The sequence below is a fragment of the Microplitis mediator genome, chromosome 3 (genome assembly GCF_029852145.1).
Source record: "Microplitis mediator isolate UGA2020A chromosome 3, iyMicMedi2.1, whole genome shotgun sequence".
In the NCBI taxonomy this organism is placed as follows: Eukaryota; Metazoa; Arthropoda; class Insecta; order Hymenoptera; family Braconidae; genus Microplitis; species Microplitis mediator.
This window is the reverse complement of record NC_079971.1, coordinates 5,061,720-5,083,027: the sequence shown is the minus strand read 5'-3', so window position 1 is coordinate 5,083,027 and position 21,308 is coordinate 5,061,720. Positions and strand designations below refer to the sequence as shown.

At 29.0% G+C, this 21,308-nt stretch overlaps 2 protein-coding genes across 9 annotated transcripts in view; both read right to left on the bottom strand.

The window, feature by feature from the left end:
* LOC130664387 (mucin-5AC-like) overlaps positions 1-8,466 on the bottom strand; it is a 324,309-nt gene extending 315,843 nt beyond the window's left edge. For 2 of the 8 annotated variants that reach the window (XM_057464203.1, XM_057464210.1), the window contains exon 1: positions 5,984-6,312. The gene's annotated coding sequence lies outside the window, so the exon portion shown is untranslated. Of the gene's footprint in view, positions 1-5,983; positions 6,324-7,050; positions 7,125-8,143 lie in introns of those variants that run through there. The other 6 variants (XM_057464207.1, XM_057464209.1, XM_057464205.1 and 3 more) reach the window with 5 other exon arrangements.
* A 3,176-nt stretch (positions 8,467-11,642) lies between these two features.
* Positions 11,643-19,595, bottom strand: LOC130664432 (sialin). The gene is made up of 7 exons (XM_057464296.1): positions 18,994-19,595; positions 16,130-16,356; positions 15,679-15,915; positions 15,111-15,198; positions 14,817-15,037; positions 14,207-14,737; positions 11,643-14,062 (listed from the first exon to the last, which is right to left on the bottom strand). Exons 1-7 carry the CDS (start codon positions 19,064-19,066, stop codon positions 13,937-13,939), a joined length of 1,503 nt encoding a protein of 500 aa, XP_057320279.1. The 5' UTR covers positions 19,067-19,595; the 3' UTR covers positions 11,643-13,936.
* Positions 19,596-21,308: the final 1,713 nt, after the last annotated feature.

Here is a 21,308-nt window from a genome sequence, read left to right as displayed (position 1 = left end):
TCTAAGTAGATCATCATCGTGTATAAAAGTCGCGTGCCTCTGTGGCGCGTACGCCGGGCACGCGCACATCAACACACAAATGTATATAAACTTAAATCTCTAACCCACCACCCACTTATATATATATCAAACGACACACCAGCGACAACTGTGTACACCGACATACATATATATAGATAATAATGCGCCTTCTCTGGTGTACGGCAACGGCAAAGTGAAAGCCGGCTCGGCCGGCAGCCCGAGAAGCCGCGTGCCGGCTGCTGCTGATGCTGCTAACACAGAGCAAGAGCAAGAAAGAGAGAGATTGAGACCCTCGTGGGAGTCAGCTAAGGGAAATCAATATCTCACTAGGGGCGAACCGACAGACTTCTTTCAGATAAAATGCTTACAATAGAGACAGCTGACTTTAATAATCTTTAATTGTTTATTTATGGATTGGCCAATAAATAGTTTATATAAATAAAATTTATTGATTGTAACTAACAAGTAGATATGATATTAAATCACTTAATTGGATGACAAGTGAAATTTGATATCATTAAGTGGATTTGATTTAATAAAACAAGTTCAAATTTCGCGCGTGTTGGTATCCCCACTTGGCGTTACTTCACTACGGGAATTCCCGTCGTAGGGTAGTATTTCTCCCACCACCACTCGCCCGCGAATCGCACGCAGTCTAGTAGTTCCAGCCGTGGCGGCCGCTTAGCGGGAACTGGCAGCCGAGCAAACGCGCGTTCTCAGCCACTCAGCTAACTCACTCTCTTTCCCTCTTTATCTATTTCTATCTCTATCTCTTACTATCTTTCTCACACGGTTACTACTACTAAAACTACCAACTAAACTTTCCCCGGAATCCCAAACACCCTCTAAAGGCTCCACAACTCACCCCGATGAGATCTATCCAAGAGGATGACGGTATTGGCGGCATTCTCTGGCAGAAAACAGGGATGAAACTAGTGTAAGCGTAGGCGAAAGTGGAGGTGGAGATGGAGATGGAGATGAAGAAGGTGCTAGCGGGAAAGAGTCCCTTCTTTTTAAACTTTTATCAACTTTTCATTCTTTTCTTACACTTTAAGAGCTACGGAAAAAAAGTTTTCCTTGTAAAAAATACAAGTGGCTACCGAGGAGATTTTACCCGTGGGGGAACAGCGACAAAGTTCCTCGAGTTTCCTTGTACTTTTTTTGTTGTTGCCTTCTTTTCTTTTCTAGTTTCGCAACCGGAGTATGGATGGTGACTGATGTATATATATATATATATATATATATGTATGATGAATACACAGTTAAAGGGGAGAATAACGAAGGGTGAAACACGCAAAAGATAGATAAAGCGGATGCGCAACGACAACGTCGTGACGCCTGCGTCAATCTGCGATTCATTGCCCTGGCAACGGCCAACGCCAAGTGTATTCTATCTCTTGTCACACTTTATCTCTTTATCTATCGCTACTATACAATTGCAGCAACTCATCCATCCCCTAACTTCCACTACTACAACTACCACAACAACTATAAACCGTACCACCCCAACAGCTACTCTAACTCGACGGCAAACTAACCCCACTGTCCAACGGCGTAACAAGTGGATGTTATACTTTCAAATCAAATCTGTCAATCCTGTCTTCCTCTATAGTACACTTTTATAAGCTAAAACTTTTATCATATTTTTTTTTTCTTACTAAAACTTTTCCCATTTCATTTCTATTGAACCTTTTTATCAGCATTTCTTTTTTTTCTTTTTTCCTCCCTCTATTTTCCCGCAGGGCTTTTTTTCTTCTATTAACAAGTACATAAAAATAAACGTGTAACAGTTTGTTCGAAGCATTGGCCCATTTAATCAACTAGATTCTAATGGAGGGGACGAAAGCTCGTGTACACAAAGTGGGGGGAGTCAGGGTGGGAGACCTAATATAGAGTACAGAGATAGAATACATAACCGACTTTTAATCTGTCTCTGTATGTGCGCGAGACTGGTCGATTTGTAAAACGCGCGCGGCTCAGGCTGCCAGTTGAGTCGAGCTGAGTTGAGTCGAGTCGAGTCCATGACCTACGGCCATCTTCGAGTGTGTACCACCCGGTGGTGGTGAATCGATTACCGTTACCATGAAAATTTAACATCCCTCTCTCCTGTCTTCTATATACCCTACAAGGGCGACTCACGACGTTCAATCGCAGTACACAATAACATGTGTGCAAATGGGTGTAGGTATATATATATGTGTGTGTGTGCGTGTATTTCACAAACATGAGCTACCGCATTATTAATATGACCATTAATATAAAAAAATCTTGACACTAAAAAAATGTTTTTTATACTTTTTCGTTTAAAGCAAAGGAAAAAAAATAGTATAACTATATAAACATAATTCTTTGAAACTTTTCAATCTTAATAAAAATAAAAAAAGTTGGCATAAACTTTGGAACGTCATAATAACTTGAGAGTCTCTAAATGGCACGTATATCCGTAATAAATTGTTCTCGGAAAGTTTTCCAGAAAGGCGAACTCTACAAATACCCATTCCACTCTTTCATCTGTTACCCCTTACCCTTGTCTACTATACAAGACACGAGTAGACTAGACTCGAGAGTAAGAAGGAAAATAAATAAAGACAACGAAAAGATAGAGCAAGACAAAAGAAATAATACTTTATTCCCATCTTTGTATTCTCATTCTCCTCATCCTCTTAAAGTTTTATTCTATCCTCTAGCGCGTTTCATGCCACACGAGTCTTAAAGATGCTTTTCATTGGGCTCCTACTGTGGAATCCGATCGATGCATCTGTCTCTGCTATACTTACGTGAACTCAACAATAACTAGCCCGTTTTATCTCATTGCTTCTTTCTGACTGCCATCATTTTATCCTTTACTATCTCAACATCAGTGTGCCTTCCACCCGCAATAGAGAAAAAACATCCCCGAGTTGAATATATACGAGAGAGTGAGAAAGTCATCGTCGTGTCGCGCGACGCCACAACCCTACAACCCCCACGAGTCGACCGTTAAATTTCATTTCTCTCTCTTAAAGCAAACTTTTGCGTTTTGTTTTCTCAGTCTAACCCAGTCAGTCGACCTCGTTCCACGCTTCACTAGGAAAAGACAACCCCTTGATACCCCGCTTCGATCCCCAACACCCCCACCGAGATTTTTCTTCAGAAAACTTGTAAAGCTGTCTCTATCATTCTCCACCCGTTGCTATGAAAACCCTCCTTTTCATCCGCAACTCCGACTTTGAACCCCTACAACCCCTCGCCTACTGTCCTACCTTCCAAACCCTTCCCCTTCTCCTTTCATCTCTTTTCCGACTCTTTCATTATCCCGATCTACAAGCAACTCTTCGCCTTTTCCTTCTCTTTAACTTCATCTCTGTTACTCTTTCGCAAACGGGACACTTCCCCTCATTTACCTCAGCCCACGTCACTTTACCAACCCTCCTTCCTTCGCTAGAAACTCTCACGTAAAATTTAATTGGTCTTCGTCCAATTCAACACACACCCACACCCTCATACCCACATCTACATTTATAATCTCTAAATGTATACACATATCCAGTTTATACTACTGAGCACTAATAAGCAGTCCTTATACAGACGATAAATATTTTTCCATCAAGTCATAATCAATTTTTAAATTTATTCACAAATACCTAATTGACCGTATTACCAATTCAAATTAAATTATCTAGCCTCAGGAAAAAAAAAAAAATAGCCTATGAAATAATAATTTAGTTTAATTAAATAAGTTTTTTTTCAAATTTTTTTTAAATTTAATTTTATGAGTTAAATTAAATAATGAATGTATAAACACTGGTAGCAGTATATAGATGATTCGTTGGCAACTTTGCGGAAACTGCCGACTAATTTCCGGAGCGCACTTTCATCCCCCTGTGAACACACCCCCGTTCTATAAACTCGCTCGCCCGCTAGCTCGTTCGCTCCCGCTCACTCCGAGCTTACCGAGAAAACTTTTTATATACATTAAAAAGTTTTCACGTCTGTAATCATCGTTGAGTTTACAATTACCGATGGGTAATAATTAATGAGTAATTTACACTAAAGTACTAAAATTATTTATTTAATTAATAAATATATTAGATAAAATATTTACGGTAATAAATAATTTAACTGACGTTTAAATCAAGTAAACAATTTTCAAGACGCATAGCATGAAAAAAAAAAAAAAAACGAAGATATAAAAGCATCGTCAGCTTATACTATCATTTAACTTTCATCGGACCTTTGCTTTTCATTCTTTATTCTTACTCTCCAATTTCTTGGACGAAAACTTTCGAATCATCCTACCACCGGATTCTCCCTTAGGGGGGCAGGCGTTCCCGGGAGATGTTACGCCCCAACGACCACCGTAGCATCATCCACATCTCGCCGATTTATCGCACCCCCATAACACGTAACACACCCGCCCGTAAGCTACTACTTCATGACACTTTATACAACCGTCAATTTACGTCGGGGAAATCCGGCTTTTCAAACAATCTCAACACACTTTTTTTTATTTTTTTTTTTTTTTTTAGTAAAATACTCTTTTCAATTTATACTAACATTTTAATACAATAAATATTAAATCGATATTCCCAAACAACTTTTAAATCCGTTTTTGAATAATAAAATAATTTATTTTTGTTTCGAATCTATCGTAATTAAACCTACATAATTTTAACGCTTGTACACTTTTTTATGTGACTTTAATTAAAATCACGTAAAAAAAAAATAGTCAAACAAAAGTTTTTAATAAAAAAGTTTAAATTGAGTTACAAGAAATAAAATTAATTTTATTTTTATGAAATAATAAAAATTTATAATTTATTTGAACATACAAAAAAAAACAATCCATTGTAAAAAATTGGGAGTGATTACGAATTTTATTTAAATTCAAATTCACTAGGAGTCCCGGAGTTTAAAGAAAATCACTTTGTATACGGAGTAAATAAAGAGTTTGTTTTTTCAATACGATCGGATTTTTTTTTTCATCAAATAAATTAGAAAAAAAAAAACTAAAAATATACACATGTAGAAAATTTAGTAAACTATAGGTGCAATTTTTCAAAATATTTTTTTTTTTGCAGTTAATCGTTTTTAAAAAAATTCAAAAACTATCAGACGTCTGGTAACTTCAGTATCATTTTTTAATGGAGTGATTTTGGAATGATCCTGAAGTTAATGAGTGTGAATGTAGGACATCAGATAAATTTAAAATTATAAGCAATTAAAAAAATATTTCGAAAAAATGCACTTATTAATTTCGAAATTTTTTAGATGCACATTTTTTTAAAATTTTAGTTTATTAATTATTTACTCTATTTATTAGCAATTTTAAATTTGTCTGTCTGCTACATTGACACTCACTGAAGTTAACAAACAATTAAAAATTTTCGGATTTTTTTTTTCAACAAATAAATTAGAAAAAAAAAAAAACTAAAAATATGCACATTTAGAAAATTAAAAAAACTACAAGTGCAATTTTTTTTGATATTTTTTTTTTTACAATTCAACATTTTTTAAAAATTCCAAAAATTATCAGACGTCGGCTAACTTCAGTACCGTGATTTCGATGTAAATTTTATTTAAATCCGCATTCACTCCGATTCGAAATTTTAATATTAAAATAAATTCCTTATAGGAGTGAATTTCACTTTGAACCTGAATTTAAATATAAAATAAAACCCCTTCGGAGGGAATTTCACTCCAAGCGAATTAACCCTTTAGCACTCCCGTGTTTTTTAGTATCTCACTTGCACTACAGCGACATCCTAATTTGAATAGTGTCGTGATAACAGGAGTGCTCCCGGGTTAAATAAATAGACAGTCACCTACTCTGCATTCACTCCGCTAATTTTTTACAGTGCAATAAAATAAAATAAAAAATGTCAATAACTTTTACTGCAAACAGACTAATTAATTTTACAAATAAAATAAAAGAAGTTCTTAAATGAAAAATAAATAATCATACTAATTGCATATCACTCACCAATGATTAAAACTAAGCAATTTAAATATTCCCAGTCATTGTTCTTACATGTCTGCACCCACGCAGTTATAACTACTAACTAAAGCATTAAATTCCAGGGAATATATAATCAAGTATAAGCATATCGTACATATAACACGTGTAAACATGTATATATATTTACTTGTACATATATATAGATCGTCCCCGGTTTTTTATACGGCAAACGGCAAGGGTAAATATATAAAACTACACAACTGTATAACCTTTGGACAACACAGCACACAAACACACACGCATACTATTCTCACTTGCGGTTTCTGTCTATTTTTTTTACTCCACAAACTTTTCCAATGTCCAATAATTTTTTTTTTTATTTCACTATTAACTTGTATTGGAATTTACACGAAAGTTAACACACGAAATTTATTTACTAACAATATTTAATAGAAAAACAGAATGAAAAAAAACGAAAAAATTGAATCAAGAAACGGAGTGTAAAATAAATGGCAATAGAGAATTCGACGTCTAATACTGAGTTGTAGAAAGTACTGGGCAAGTTATTGTACCACGTGGTGATAATCTATGGGGGTAAATATTGGCCACGTTATGCTGTATATAGCATAAGTGTAAAAACAGAAATAAATTTCAATAGGAATACAAATGTATAGACAGTGTAGAATCATCGGCATATAAATCGTTAAAACATTCACGAGGTATACGTGTTATAAGTGCGAGTGGAGAATGAAGATACCTTTTATACAAACGCCACGTAGTCGAGTTTGTACTTAAACTTTAGTACATCGACTTGTCTAGGTATATGTCTTTATACATATATATATAGATATATATAAGCCCTCGTTTTAGTTAAACGCTTGAGTTTGTCCTCAAATTACTTGGATTAAAAAAGTTTTATAAATTACGTCGGCTAAACTTAGTATATCTAAAGATTCTCACGAGAGAAGTTTCATATGCATTATTTACTGTCATAAATAATAATTGATTCAAATTTTAAAACTGCGGTTATAAAAAACATTTAAATATTAAATTTAACTTTGTAATATAATTATGTTAAACACTTTACTCACTTTTTTTATCACTTAATTTTGCCCTTGAATTTTCATCTCGAGTCATTTTTTTTTTTTTTAATCAAACCTCCATTCTGAAACAAAAATTTATTCAAATAAATCATCCTTAAGTTAATCACGAGACAGAAGTTAGCCGACGTCTAATAATTTTTGGGTTTTTTTCAAACGATAAAATATAAAAAAAAAATACTTCAAAAAATTGTACCCATAATTTATTTAATTTTCTACATGTGCAAATTTTTAGTTTTCTTTTTTTTTAATTCAATTGTTGAAAGAAATAATCCAAAAATTGATAATTGTCTACTAACTTCAAAATCATAAGTTGACCGGCAATTAACAATTTTCGGATTTTTTTTTCAACAAATCAATTACGAAAAAAAAATGCATGTGTAGAAAATTTTAAAAACTACAGGTGCAATGTTTTCAATTTTTTTTTTTTTATTTACCGTCTGAAAAAAAATCCAAAAATTATCAGACTTCGGCTAACTTCAGTGTCATTCAAAAATGATTTTAAAGTTAACCGAAAATTAATAATTTTCGGATTTTTTTTTCAACAAATCAATTACGAGAAAACAAAAATGCATGTGTAGCAAATTAAAAAAACTATAGGTGCAATTTTTTTAAATATTCTATTTTTTAAAATTCATCGTTTTTAAAAAAATTCAAAAATTATTAGACGTCGGCAAACGTCAGTGTCATTCAAATAATTGTTTTTTTAAATTTTTTTATTAAAGTAATAATGATTTTAAATTAAAACTCAACATAATTAACAAATATGTTTTCAATAATTAAAAAAATTCAAATTTAAATTTGTAAATTAATTATTTAGTAATTAATAAAAAATATCATTTTATATTTTATTAATTTTCAATATACGGTAAAAATAAAATATTTATAATAAAAATCAATAAGATTAAATTCCCGCCATAATTTATTTAAATAAATAAAAGTTGACTGATAAATTGTGATTCAATATTTGAATAATTTATTAACAATATCTATATATATAAATTATACGGCTATAGATAATAAAGAGTTAGAGAAAGATATAAATAAAGAAAATTTGAATATCAATAAAGTAAAATTATATTACCTGAATAATTAATAGAAGACTATTTCCACCGTTATTAATTATTAAATGACAATATAAAAAACTACAACAGAAAACACACGCGAGCTTACGAGCTTAACGGTATCAGCGACAAGACGCGAAAAGTTTTCGAACACGAATGGCTTCACAACACCGACATAGACATGCGCACTAACTAAAAACTTATTTCCCTCCAAATATACGCCGGTAAAAAAAATCACAACCGAACACTTTCACGACTTTTTTTAAAAAATCACAACCGAACGCTTTGACGAATTTTTTTAAAAATCACAACCGAACACTGACGAATTTAAAAAATAAAAATCACAACCGAACACTGACGACTTTTTTAAATAAACACTTTCATTTATCACTCACTGCACTAAAAATAAAAATTTCCCGCACATTTTTAAAATATAATTAACAATTTTCCGATTTTAAATCCCGACTGACTTTAAATGGCGACAGCAAAAATTTTATTTAATTTCAAATTTAAATTAAATCCCCGACACGATTCATTAAAATTTATTTATAATTTTATTTAAATAGTTAATCTTTATAATTTAAAACCGTTTTTTTAATTAATTTTCTAAACAAATGAATTAATACCGAGTTCGGTTCCACGAGCTTCACTTTTTACGAGCAGCGTCCATTTGAAATTAAAACTAAACAAAAGACTGATACTGACCATGCGCGAACGCGAGCGACGGAATTAAATGGAACTAAAGTAAAAAAATTCCCTCCGAAAAATAGACAAATTTTATTTATAATTTTTTATATAGAATTTTTGATGACTCATTATAATTTATATATCGGATTGACGAAAAAATTATAATCTTTACTTTGAGTATGAATTTATAATTAAGTTCTAATTATTTCTTACTAAAAACTATAAATAATTACGGACGAGCCGGCGACGCGTCGTTACTTATTTTCGCTGACGCCATTTTGACGCATGCGCACTCTGGCGTCTATGATATGAAGGAGCGCGAAAATTCAAATCAGCTAATTTAGAAAAATTAATTGATGTAATAAAATAATCATAAAAATAAATAATTAAGTATCATACTCAAGTTTATACTTGACTGCGCAAGTTTTACTAGTAAGATTATGAAATATATAATAAATTAAATATTTAATCGAATACACTGTAAAGAATTAGCGAATTGAATCCGTAGTGAATACAAAGCCGATGACTGTTTATTTATTTAATTCCTTCGGAGAGAATTTCATGGTGACCACAAATTTCTGAAACTAAAATTCCCTGACTATATGTAGTAATTTTAAATCATTGGAAATGTTTATTTAATTCAAAATAAAATGGTATAAGTCAGTTCAAGAAATAATCAATCATTGTCGTTAAATGAAAGTTTATTTTATTATTTGTCAATGTTCATAGGTTTTTTTTATTTATTAAATGAACATTTTATTATTTTTTATTTTAAATCTTTGTTTTTATATAACTTACTCTATAATAAAATAAAATAAATTTTTCATTTTCACGAGAATAAATTTCATAAATAAGAACGTTTTATAGAATATTAATAAAATATTAATCAAGTACGCGAAAAATAAATATAGTGAAACTTATTAGTTCAATAATTATGTATACTTTTAATGTTTTTGGTTTTTTAACTTGACAATATGCATGTTAATGGCTTGAAGATCCTGACGATTGGTTTCTACTAAGACTTTTTTTTTCTAACAGCCTTTTTAATTCAAACTGCTTCATTTTTTCGCTATTGGAATCTATTTCTACTAATTTTTTTTCAAAATGATATTAGAATCGCATTCGCGCCGCGCCACTTTTTGAACAGTTTTGGCAGGAAAAAAAATCATCGGATTTTTTCAGTCAAAAGAAAAGAAAGTAAAAATTTTTCCAGCTTTGTGACGAAATTCCCTGACTTTTCCCTGATTTTTCCAGTATATTTATAATTCTTTGACATTCCCAAGTTTTCTATAAATGTGACCACCATGGGATTCACTCCTAAAGAGAGTTTATTTTAATATTAAAACTTTGAATCAGAGTGAATGCGGGTTGAAATAAAATCCAGATCACTCTGAAATCAGTTCGTTGTAAAAAAAAATTCCGTATGCGGAGTAATTTTTTTTAAACTCCGAGTGACGGAGTGAATTTGTATTCAAATAAAATCCTTAATCCCTCAGAATTCACTTTCAATATTTTTAAGTGCAGAATAAATAAAAATAATTATTAATTGATGTATTAAAGGTCCGTCAATAGAATAATTAAAACATTTAATTGTCTTTTATTTGCTAAATATATTTATCACGGTAACATTGGTACATAATTATATTTATTAATAATTAATCTATATAATTATCCTGTACATAAATCCTTTCTCCAAATACTGTAATTATTATCTTTTATTAATCATACGTAACTAACGTTAACGTAAAACAATTTTAATAAATTTTCTTTTATCAAGACGAAGATTTAATTTATTGAAATAAAAATCATGTCTGATTATTTTATTAATTAATTAATAATTAAATTTAAACATAAAAAAATACCATAGACCAATTAAAGCTTAACAAAATTAATTATTTTGTTATAAGTTATAATTAATGCAATTAATTATTAATCAAAGACATAGAAAAAATTAATTTCATAAATGTAATTACTATAATTAATATTATAGAATTGTTTATAGTATTATTGTCAATGAATCTTCATCTTAATTATATATATTTAATTAGTATTTAGTTATAATTATTATAAACATAAATCGTTACTAATTAAATTCATTAATTAATTAATTATAATTAATGAATAATCAGAAACGTCAAAGGTACTGAAGATATGTCTATAGTTAGAAGCAACAGTTATTTTACTTATATATATATATCTTAATAATTAAATTTTTCTCCAATTATAATTATTATTTTTCTTCTTTAAGGGGAGGAAAGAGGTCTGAGATACAAAAACAGAGGATATTTTTGTGATTTTTTTTTCGGAGTACCTTCGTTATTAAAATTCTTGAAATTCGTCACATTGTTAAGCATAATTTCAAGGATATTCTGCTAGATTTTCATAAAAAAATATTGAAAAATAAGCCAGTGGTAGTGGGAAGAGACGAGTCACCTCAAAAAAAAGTCTCCATGCCTTAGGCAGGATAACTCATGACTGCTTCATCTGAAATCAAAAAACCAAAAAGATTTCTTTTGTACATTAGTTTATCTTAGATTTGAACGAAGGATTTTTTTTTTTCAATAACTACTTATTTTTTAATTAAACAAAAGGAGCAATTTTTGGTAAAAAACTGAGTTTTTTTTATTGCACCTTTACCAAAAATTCAAAAATGAATATTTTGTTTATTCTTTCGTTCAAATCCAAGATAAACTTATGTACTAAAGAAATCTTTTTGGTTTTTTGCTTTCAAATGAAGCAGTCATGAGTTATCCTGCCTATAGCATGGAGACTTTTTTTAAGTGACTCGTCTCTCCCCACTACCACTGGCTTATTTGTCAATATTTTTTTATGAAAATTTAGCAGAATATTAAGAATGTTAATAAAGAAGATACTCTGAAAAAAAAAATAACAAAAAAATGCTCTTTTTTTTGTACCTCAGACCACTTTCCCTCCTTAAATTTAAATAATAATAATAAATATTATTTTGAATATTATTATGATTTCCAACATGACAAACTTTATATTGATAGTATCAAGAATCAACTATGCCTCAGATTATTGTTATCATTTAAGGCTTGTACAGTCCGTTATTCAAAATAATAAATCACTGGTAAAATGTTTCGGTCAACTAGATTTCATTCCATCAATTTTTAAGAAACTTTGACTTAAATATCCAGTAAAATAAAGCGAATATCCAATTAGTTATGATACTGAAATTAGCCGACGTCTCATTATTTTTGGATTTAATTAAAAACGATAAATTAAAAAAAAAAAAAAACATTTCAAAAAAATGCACCTATAGTTTTTTAAATTTTCTACATGTGCATATTTTTAGTCTTTTTTTTTTCGGGTTAATTATTTGTTCAAAAAAAATTCAAAAACTGTCGTCTGGTAACTTCAAGACCATAATTAATTAATACGACAAATTAAATCTAGTTGCCAGTAAAAATTTTCTCTTTTTTTTTCACAGTTTAGTTCGAAGAAACGCCTCTACAATTTTAATCTACATATCCTTTATAAAATACCTCTTAAATAACGTCCTGAGTTTTTATTTGCGCTCTCGTTTTATATTTTTAATATTTCCAAAAATATTTCCCGTGTAATTTATCACTAATTATCTATTATTAGTTACCTATCAATTATCAATTAAATTTTTTTTATTACTGTGTTACAGGAAATATTTTTTCAGAAATATATAACCTGTATTAATTTATAACTTTTCTAACGCCTAATAAATTTAATTAATTAATTATTAAATTACTTGGCATTACTGTGCGATATTGTGACAAAAATAATTGAGATAAAACAAATAAATATTAATTATCTATTTTAATTAATGTAATAAAGTCATAATTGATTAACGAATATTTTTTTCATTTCATTTTTTCAAAAATTCATTTTTTTTTTTTTTTTTCATAATTTTAAAACAAATTATTGAAATTTTTTTTATGACTCTATTATATTAAATAAATATCATTAATAAATAATGTTTAATTTTTTTTTTATCTTGTATAAATGCTAAATTAATTATACTGAACTACTTTGGCTCAAAAAAAAAGATCATCATCAATAGGGTCAAGATTTTTGACTTAATTTAAAAATAACAATTAATAATTAATGGTGTCAATTTTTTGATATTACGGCGAAAATATTGGTCGTATAAAAAAATTTTTCAAATAAAAATTGTTTGGAATTTAATTTTATAAAAAAAATGTCTCTTACAATTTTTTTATAGACCTAATAAGAAAGCCGTAATTTCAAAATTAAGATTTTCATAATTAACAAGAATTTGAATCATTCATTATGAATCTTAATTTTGGAATTGCGGTGAAAATATTGATCGCATAAAAAAGTTTTTCGAAGAAAAGTTGTTCGAAATTTAATTTTAGAAAAAAAAAAGTTTCTTGTAATTTTTTCTTAGGACCAATAAGAAAGCCGTAATTTAAAAATGAAGATTTTGATAATTAACAAAAATTTGAATCATTCATTATGAATCTTAATTTTGGAATTACGGTGAAAATATTGGTCATATAAGAAAATCATAAGAGACATTTTTTTTAGAAAATCAAATTTCCTACAACTTTTGTTTGAAAACTTTTTTTATAAGACCAATATTTTCGCCGTAATATCACGCATTTGAACCATTCATTTGCAAAAATCTTGTTCCTAATCATCAATAATAAAATAATCCTATAATCATAGGATATTAAGTTAATCCTCGTCTTTTTTTCATAAAAAAAAAAAAACCAAAATAAGATAATTTATGATAACAATTATAAAATTTTAGCATAAAAAACAAGTACCATATGAAAAAATATTTTTACGATAAATTTTCTTCATTACTTTTATAATCGATCAGCTGATCAAATATTTATACTGTAAAATATTTTTTTAATTAAATTACACATTTTAAAAGTAAAATGTAATGAAAATAAAGATTTTTTAGTCGGAATGATTTTTTAATTTTTTTTTTTCAATAAAAAAAAAAAAGTCAGTAATAAAAATAAATTGATTAAACAAAATTATAAAGAAAATGTAAACCGACCTATAAAATTAAACTAAAAAGCACTGAGAGCGACACGATCAACAGCCGTTGAACTTGATGACCGACGTAGTAGCGTTATATTTCTAAATGAACACAATCATCAACTCCTGTTACCTCGGCTCCATGACTGTTCTTTAGCAGATGCAAATATCAAGTATACAAAATTAGTAGCAAGATTTATGCCCGCAGCCATCCAAAATACTATATGCCATCTGGATAATGTTTCCTAGTTTAAATTTAAAATAATTAATTCATTTTACTTAATTACTCTAAGGAAATTCAAGAAAAAAAAATAAAACTCATCATAACTAATAATTGAAACGAGAAAAACAAGTTGTGCAATAGATAATAGATAAAAAAAAATACTAACATGACCTTCGATGAGTCGACCAATAACATACGGAGCCAAGAATCCACATGCATTTGCTGTTGCATTGCTGAGTCCATACAATGTACCCGCATAGCGCGGAGCAAGTGCGATATGATTCATCTGATTGCCAGCATAGATTGCGCCTTGTAGTGAACCCAGTCCAGAGAGCATAATCATGAGCCAAACGTGATCACACTCGGCCCAAATAGCGCCGACGAAACTCAAACTAACTCCCACTGAACTGACGGTATTCCAGAATTTCATGGAAGTCAAAGGCGACAGTATCCGCTTTTCAATAAGCGAGTCCGCAAAATTAGATATCACTAGACCCATGATCCAAGCGGTCAAGTAGGGTAGTGTTGAAAGAAATGCATCTTGTTGAACATCAAAGTGTAAAATTCTATCCATGTAGGTCGGTAATTCGGTCAAGAGGGTGTAAAAGGCCCATGATTGACCGCATTGTGTTATCGTTATCGCCCACATTGGTGCTGATGTCAAGACAGATAGCCATGGAACGCCTCCATCATCATCCTAATTTATTTAAATTTAATTAAATAAAAAAAGAATAATTTATTTCTTGTAATTAAGTAATTATCGATTTCGAAATTACCGGATTGTTTGGTTCGACACAGGCTTCGATGTATAATTTTTCTTGATAATCAATACGAGGATGTTCTGCCGGGGTGTTATAGACAAAGAACATCCAGAATACGTACCACAAAATACCTAGAGTACCGAACAGATAAAAAGCTAACGGCCAGCCACCCCAGAATTCTAATGAGCATAAGTAACCACTCAGCGGCAACGATATCACAGTACCAAAATTAGAACCTTGATTAAAATTAATAAATTTTTTTTTAATCATGTAAATAATTGTGACAATAAAATGTAATATTGTATTTACCTGCATAAACTAAAGCTGCAAATTTACTTCGCTCTAAAGGTGGCACCCAGTGTGCGAGCATTGAATGCATCGCAGGAAACGTCACACCCTTAAATTATTTTACTTATTAATTTTTATTTTTAAATTTATACAGCGACTAATTATCCAAAAAAAAAACCGCGAAATTTTAAAAGTTTGAAAAAACCGCTGACTTAAAATTCCAAAAAATTTATTTTTATTTTAAAAATTCTTAGAAATTAATGACATATAATTTTAAATTCGATATCTAAATATTTATAATAAAAAAAAATCTACTAAATCCATCAAAGAAATTTGATCCCCGATACTTTGTTCAGCTGATAAAATTCTTTGTAAATTTTTTAAAAGTAAAGTAATCAGATATTTTGCCATTGAAAGCAATAAATAATAAAAATTTTATCCATTTAAAATTAATTAAAACCTTGGCAATAATTAAAAAAAAAAATATAATAAAATTACCTATATTTAAATATACGTAAGATATAATCTGTAAAAAACGTAACGTTGTACAGTTAAGGAAAAATATAATAAATAAATATAATAAAATTACCTCAGTAAATCCTTCAGCAATTCGTACTGCTAAAAATGGACCAAGACCCCAGTAAGCAGCAAATGGACTTACGACAGTTAATAGAGCAGTTAGAAATACACCTAGACCGTAAACTAATTTACCACCAACTTTTTCAGCCATTCGCCCACCCGGAACATTCGTAATTACGTAACCGAGAAAAAATGATCCCAATATTATTCCTTGTGTCTTGTCATCCCAATTGAATTCTCCTGGACTCTGTAAAATAAAAATAAATCTTAATAATTAAATAAATATTCATTGTAAATTAAATAACTGTTTAAAGATAAAGAAACTCAATACTACTGCTAAGATAAACGGATGACTCATGTGATAAAAAAATAATCAAATGAATTTTATAGTTTCCAAGAGAACCTTCATTTCGTATGAATAATTAAATAAAAATTTTAATTATTAGCAACGAATAACTTACAGGAACAAATGTTCCATTGACTGGCGTTATTTTGGGGCAGACGTCAGTGGTGTCATTGCTGTCATTATTATCAGGATAGGCCGTCTGATTAACCATGGAGACAATAGCGACTGATAAATTAACTCGCATAGCATAGACCAGTGCGAATCCTAGAAATCCTAGGAACCCTAATGTATATCTTGCTTTTATACATGATTTCGTGTCTTCTGGTATGTGTCTTAATGTCGCTATAAATAGAAAATTATTTTGTTATTAATTTATTCGAATTAATTCTGACAATAGAATAAACATTTGAAATAAAATCATTTAATATTTAACTTTATCAACAAATTTAATAAAAATTTTTTACATCAAAAGTAAACTCGAGTTCCCCGGATTTCCCGCTCAAATTTTTTTTTTAAATTTGCCAGCCACAAAAACGATTAAAATTTTTCAAATTAATTCTAATGAGCAACGTACAGTCACTACGTGACTGCCCGAATATTACTGCCGAATTTAGAAAATATAATTTGAATTTAACTGTTTATTAAAATCTCTACTGTAAAATCAACTCTAGAATCTTTCGTTTATTTCTGTTATCAGTAAAATTTAGTGACACAAATTTCATCATTAATTCGCAAACTTATTGATTTCGATGATTGTATAATCATGAGATTCTTTAAAAAAAATCTACACGGTGAAATTTTTTTTTATTAGTAGTCTAATATATTTTTTTTCACTGACACCAAATTAAATTTTTTAAATTTTCATTATCATAGAAGACATGGCATAGATTAAATTTTTTTTATTTTCTCTTAATTATATATATAACAGTTATATATATTCAGTCATATTCAGTGACAGAATAATTAAAATATTAACTTATTTAAAGAAAATGAATACGATCGTCTTTATTTCCCGCGTAATTTAAATGTAATTCGAATGATTTAGATAGATTTATTTATCTCGAAACTTGGCAATAACAAAGAGTTCAAACCATGGAAATTCGCAAATTCAAGTCAAGACCTTTTCAACGAAACTAAATTTAATAAAATTAACTGATTCTATCACGTAAATATGGCCGGAATAAAATTTTCTTTATTCTCTTAATAATATAGATAATGAAACAGATTTAAATTAATTCATTAAAAGTAGTAGTCAAAGATTTTACTGGTTTTAAATTTAAATTGTTTTTAATTACATTGAATTTATCAACATACAGTCATTTTTTGTTCAATTAAAATTAAATAATTATTTGACTTTCTGTAACCGTACAAATAAATATAAATTATTTTCTTTTGTGAATAAATTTTCTTCTGCAAAATATTTAAGTTTTAAAAAAAATACTTTTTTTTTTCTGTGAAAAAAATAGACAACAAAATAATTTGCAGTAAATCATCAGGTAATAATTTGTTAGTAAAAAAATAATAAATTTTAGTTAAAGAACTCAAGAACGTGAAGAATTTCTATCAAGTTTGACTATAAATTAAAAATATAATTAACACATCACCATATATTTAATTATTTAATTTTTCATGTTTATTTGAATGTCAAAATTGTGTAAATTTTATTATTAAAAATCATGAGGATTAATAATTATCTGCAATTATTTTATTAGTAAAGTGACCGTAAGTAAAATTAAGTAACAAAAAGACAATAAAGTTAGCAGACATCTGTCAATTTTTAAATCTTTGAAATAATAAAATAAAATGTTTACAAAATAAAAATAAAAAAATACACGTTTAGAAAATTCGAATATCAGTGCATGCATTTTTTTTAAGTATTTTATTTATTTATATGCAATTAAAAAATTGTACGTCTGCTACATTTACTCATAATAGACAGACAATAGAGTTAATGAACATCTGACAATTTTTAAAGCTTTGAAAAAAAAAAAAAATGTTTATAAAATAAAAATAAAAAAATGCACGTTTAGAAAATTCAAAAATCAGTGCATGCATTTTTTTAAATTATTTAATTTTTTATGAGTGTGAATGTAGCAGACATCAGACAAATTTAAAATTATAAATGAATAGAGTAAATAATTGATCAAATAAAATTTTTAAAAAATGCGCATTTAAAAAATTTTTAATTTAATAAGTGCATTTTTTATCAATATTTTTTTTTTATTATTTACTCTCCTTATTGATAATTTTAAATTTGTCTGATGTCTGCTACATTCACACTTATAATTTTTTTAGATGCAATTAAAAAATTGTATGTCTGCTACATTTACTCATAATAGAAAGACAATAGAGTTAGTGGATATCTGACAATTTTTAAAACTTTCAAATTATAAAATAAAATGTTTATAAAACGAAAATGAAAAAATGGACGTTTAGAAAATTCAAAAAGCAGTGCATACATTTTTTAAAATTATTTAATTTTTTTATATGCAACTAAAAAATTGTATTTTTGCTACATTTACTCATAATAGAAAGACAATAAAGTTAGCAGACATCTGACAATTTTTAAACCTTTCAAATAATGAAAGAAAATGTTTATAAAACAAAAATAAAAAATACACGTTTAGAAAATCCAAAAATCGGTGCATGCATTTTTCTAAATTATTTAATTTTTTTATATGCATTTAAAAAATTCTATATCTTTTACATAAACACTCATAGTAACAAAAGCTCTGGCCGTTGCAGACAATAAAAAATAATTATAATCAACTTGAAATAGGTCAGAATATGGGAAAAAATTTCTTTGTCTGATCTATCGAGTGAGAACTCAACAGCCGGAAATGATAAAAAATGTGTTCGCTATTGTGATAAAATGAAATATGTTAGTGTGTTAATATATTGGCAATAGACATTAACGCATGTGTAAGTTCACGGTCAATATTTATGTAATGTTTATAAACACATAAAATATATACATACATTTTTCTATAGAATCATTGATACAAAGTGGCGCGTCGTCGTGAGTAACTGTCGGATCCAAAACTTCCATCATAAATTTTCACAATTCAAAAGAATAAAATTACAAATCCTTGTATTTTACGCTGTCAGTCCAATTGTTGGTGGATTGATTTTAAACACCAAGTGAACGTTGTGTAAAGTTACTTTCTAGGATGTTATGACGCACTGGAGAGTTAAGATGGTGGAACTCGTGATTACTACATACATTTAATACAGTATATTTATTATAATAATTATTATTATTTCGCTGTCTTGGTGTCTTGTCTAGGCGAATGTAATACTGTCACTACTCTACAGTTAAATTTCAAACTCAAACTCCTACAACTTGAACATGAACACAAACTGCGACTATGACTGTCACTCGCGATGAGTCTCTCCCCACACTCACTGCAATGATATTTCATATATAGTTATTGTTATTGTTTCATTTAAATGTATTGTAAATTTAAATTTGAATTAAAAATTGTGGGCGTGTTGGTGCTGAGACTGAGACTGTGGAGCTGAGACTGAAGAAAAAATAAACAGCAGCTTGGACAGCTGAGCTGGAGATAAGATTACATGGGTATTGGTGAATATATGAAATGTATGTGACGTTTGATCGTGCTTAAGAGTACATGTACTCTTTAAAGTGTGAGTATGATGGTTAAGTTGGAACTGTCATAAAAAAATCTGTTGTAGATAAGGAAGAAATTTTTTTTTTTACTCAAGTCGACTCTACCAGCCACCTTAACCACAAGTTAACTTCAAACTACTGCCGTATTCTGAAACCAATTTAAAGGAAAGTGTTGGAGAGCAAGCAGTTACCTTTAAGTTGACAGTAAATTGTCTGTAACTTGAATTCAATTTCACTACAAGTGCCTTGATAGCCACACTCTAAATATAATTGCTTAGCAAGTTCTGCAGTGAAACATTTTCGGATAAACGACAAGTTTCTGGTAAGCCTCGGCTGGATAATACTTGCGTGCAAGTTGATGCAAATCTACTGCCGTCATCTGAATGTAATTTGACAAAAAAACTAGCCTTCAATTTAAAGTGGAACTCAACCAACGACTTCATTCTCTGACAGTAACACTTGTCAAATTGAATTCAAGTTACAGACAATTTACTGTCAACTTAAAGGTAACTGCTTGCTCTCCAACACTTTCCTTTTAAGGCTGGGTCGTACTAAACGAATTTTTGAATTTTACTTTTCTTTTAATTTATTAATCAATTGTCATTACAGAAATTTTTATAGCTTTCGAAAAAATGTGAACACGAAAAAAAATGATCTATATAAATTGAGAATGACAAATAATATAATGACAAAGTGATCAGTGAATACCATCATTCTAAATAGTAATTTTGTCACTTATGATTAAAACGTGAATAATTACAGGATAAGTATGAAAATTTATTGTCTATGTAAGAAAAATTACTATTTGAACTTTAAAAATCGTAACTGATACTTAGAAAATAGACGACACGTATTATAATTCCGGGTTATAATTTCAAATAGTAATTTTTAAAGCTCATTTTTTTCCGTGAAAGACAAACTTTTTCGGAAGGTTTTCATCATTCGAGTGACGTAATTATTGAAAACGTAATTAGAAAAGTAAAATTCGAAAATTCTTTTAGTACTGCCGACCCTAAAGGGGATACGGTATCGGACCTCTTTCTCACACTCAGAAAAATAAACGGGACTGTCTTTGTTGCACTCGTAGAGTAAATGAGAATTTTAAAACAATTTTTCTAGGAAACGAATTAGAATTTTTGAAAATACGAAATTTCTGGCTCTTTGTTAAGGCTTTAAAAAACGCTGAAGACTCTCTATTTTAGGTTTCTAATGTTTGTCCGTAAATTAAATTGAATTGAAAATCGGTTACCGTTACCCCTTAAGTTTGCTTCAGAATACGGCAGTAACTTGAAGTTAACTTGTGGTTAAGGTTGCTATCAGGGTGTATTCTTGTACATTTCGCTGGAAGACATTTCGGTACCACTATTAAGTTGGCGCGGAAATTTGATATTTTTTAATGATCGATATACCAAAAAATTGCTCTCTAAATGCTCTTTCAGAATCCACAATTGCTCCAGTCATAAAATTAATATTTAATTAATTAATTATCATCAATTAAAAATACAAACCTAATGTTATGTATAACTCAATAAATAAATTTTATTTTTAATAAAATGGTAAAATCTTAAGTTGATCAGGACACGATTTTAAATGAATTTATTTTTTAAAAATATTGCCGTCATTAAATTGCTCCTCTTTTTTTCTATCGGGAGCAATGATTTAT

Coding starts and splice junctions, on each gene's coding strand:
- LOC130664432 (XM_057464296.1), bottom strand. CDS start 19,066: ATGATGGAAGTTTTGGATCCGACAGTTACTCACGACGACGCGCCACTT. Junction 15,038..15,110: donor TGCAGCTTTAGTTTATGCAG/GTAAATACAATA, acceptor ATTTTAATCAAG/GTTCTAATTTTGGTACTGTG. Junction 14,063..14,206: donor GTCGACTCATCGAAGGTCAT/GTTAGTATTTTT, acceptor AATTTAAACTAG/GAAACATTATCCAGATGGCA.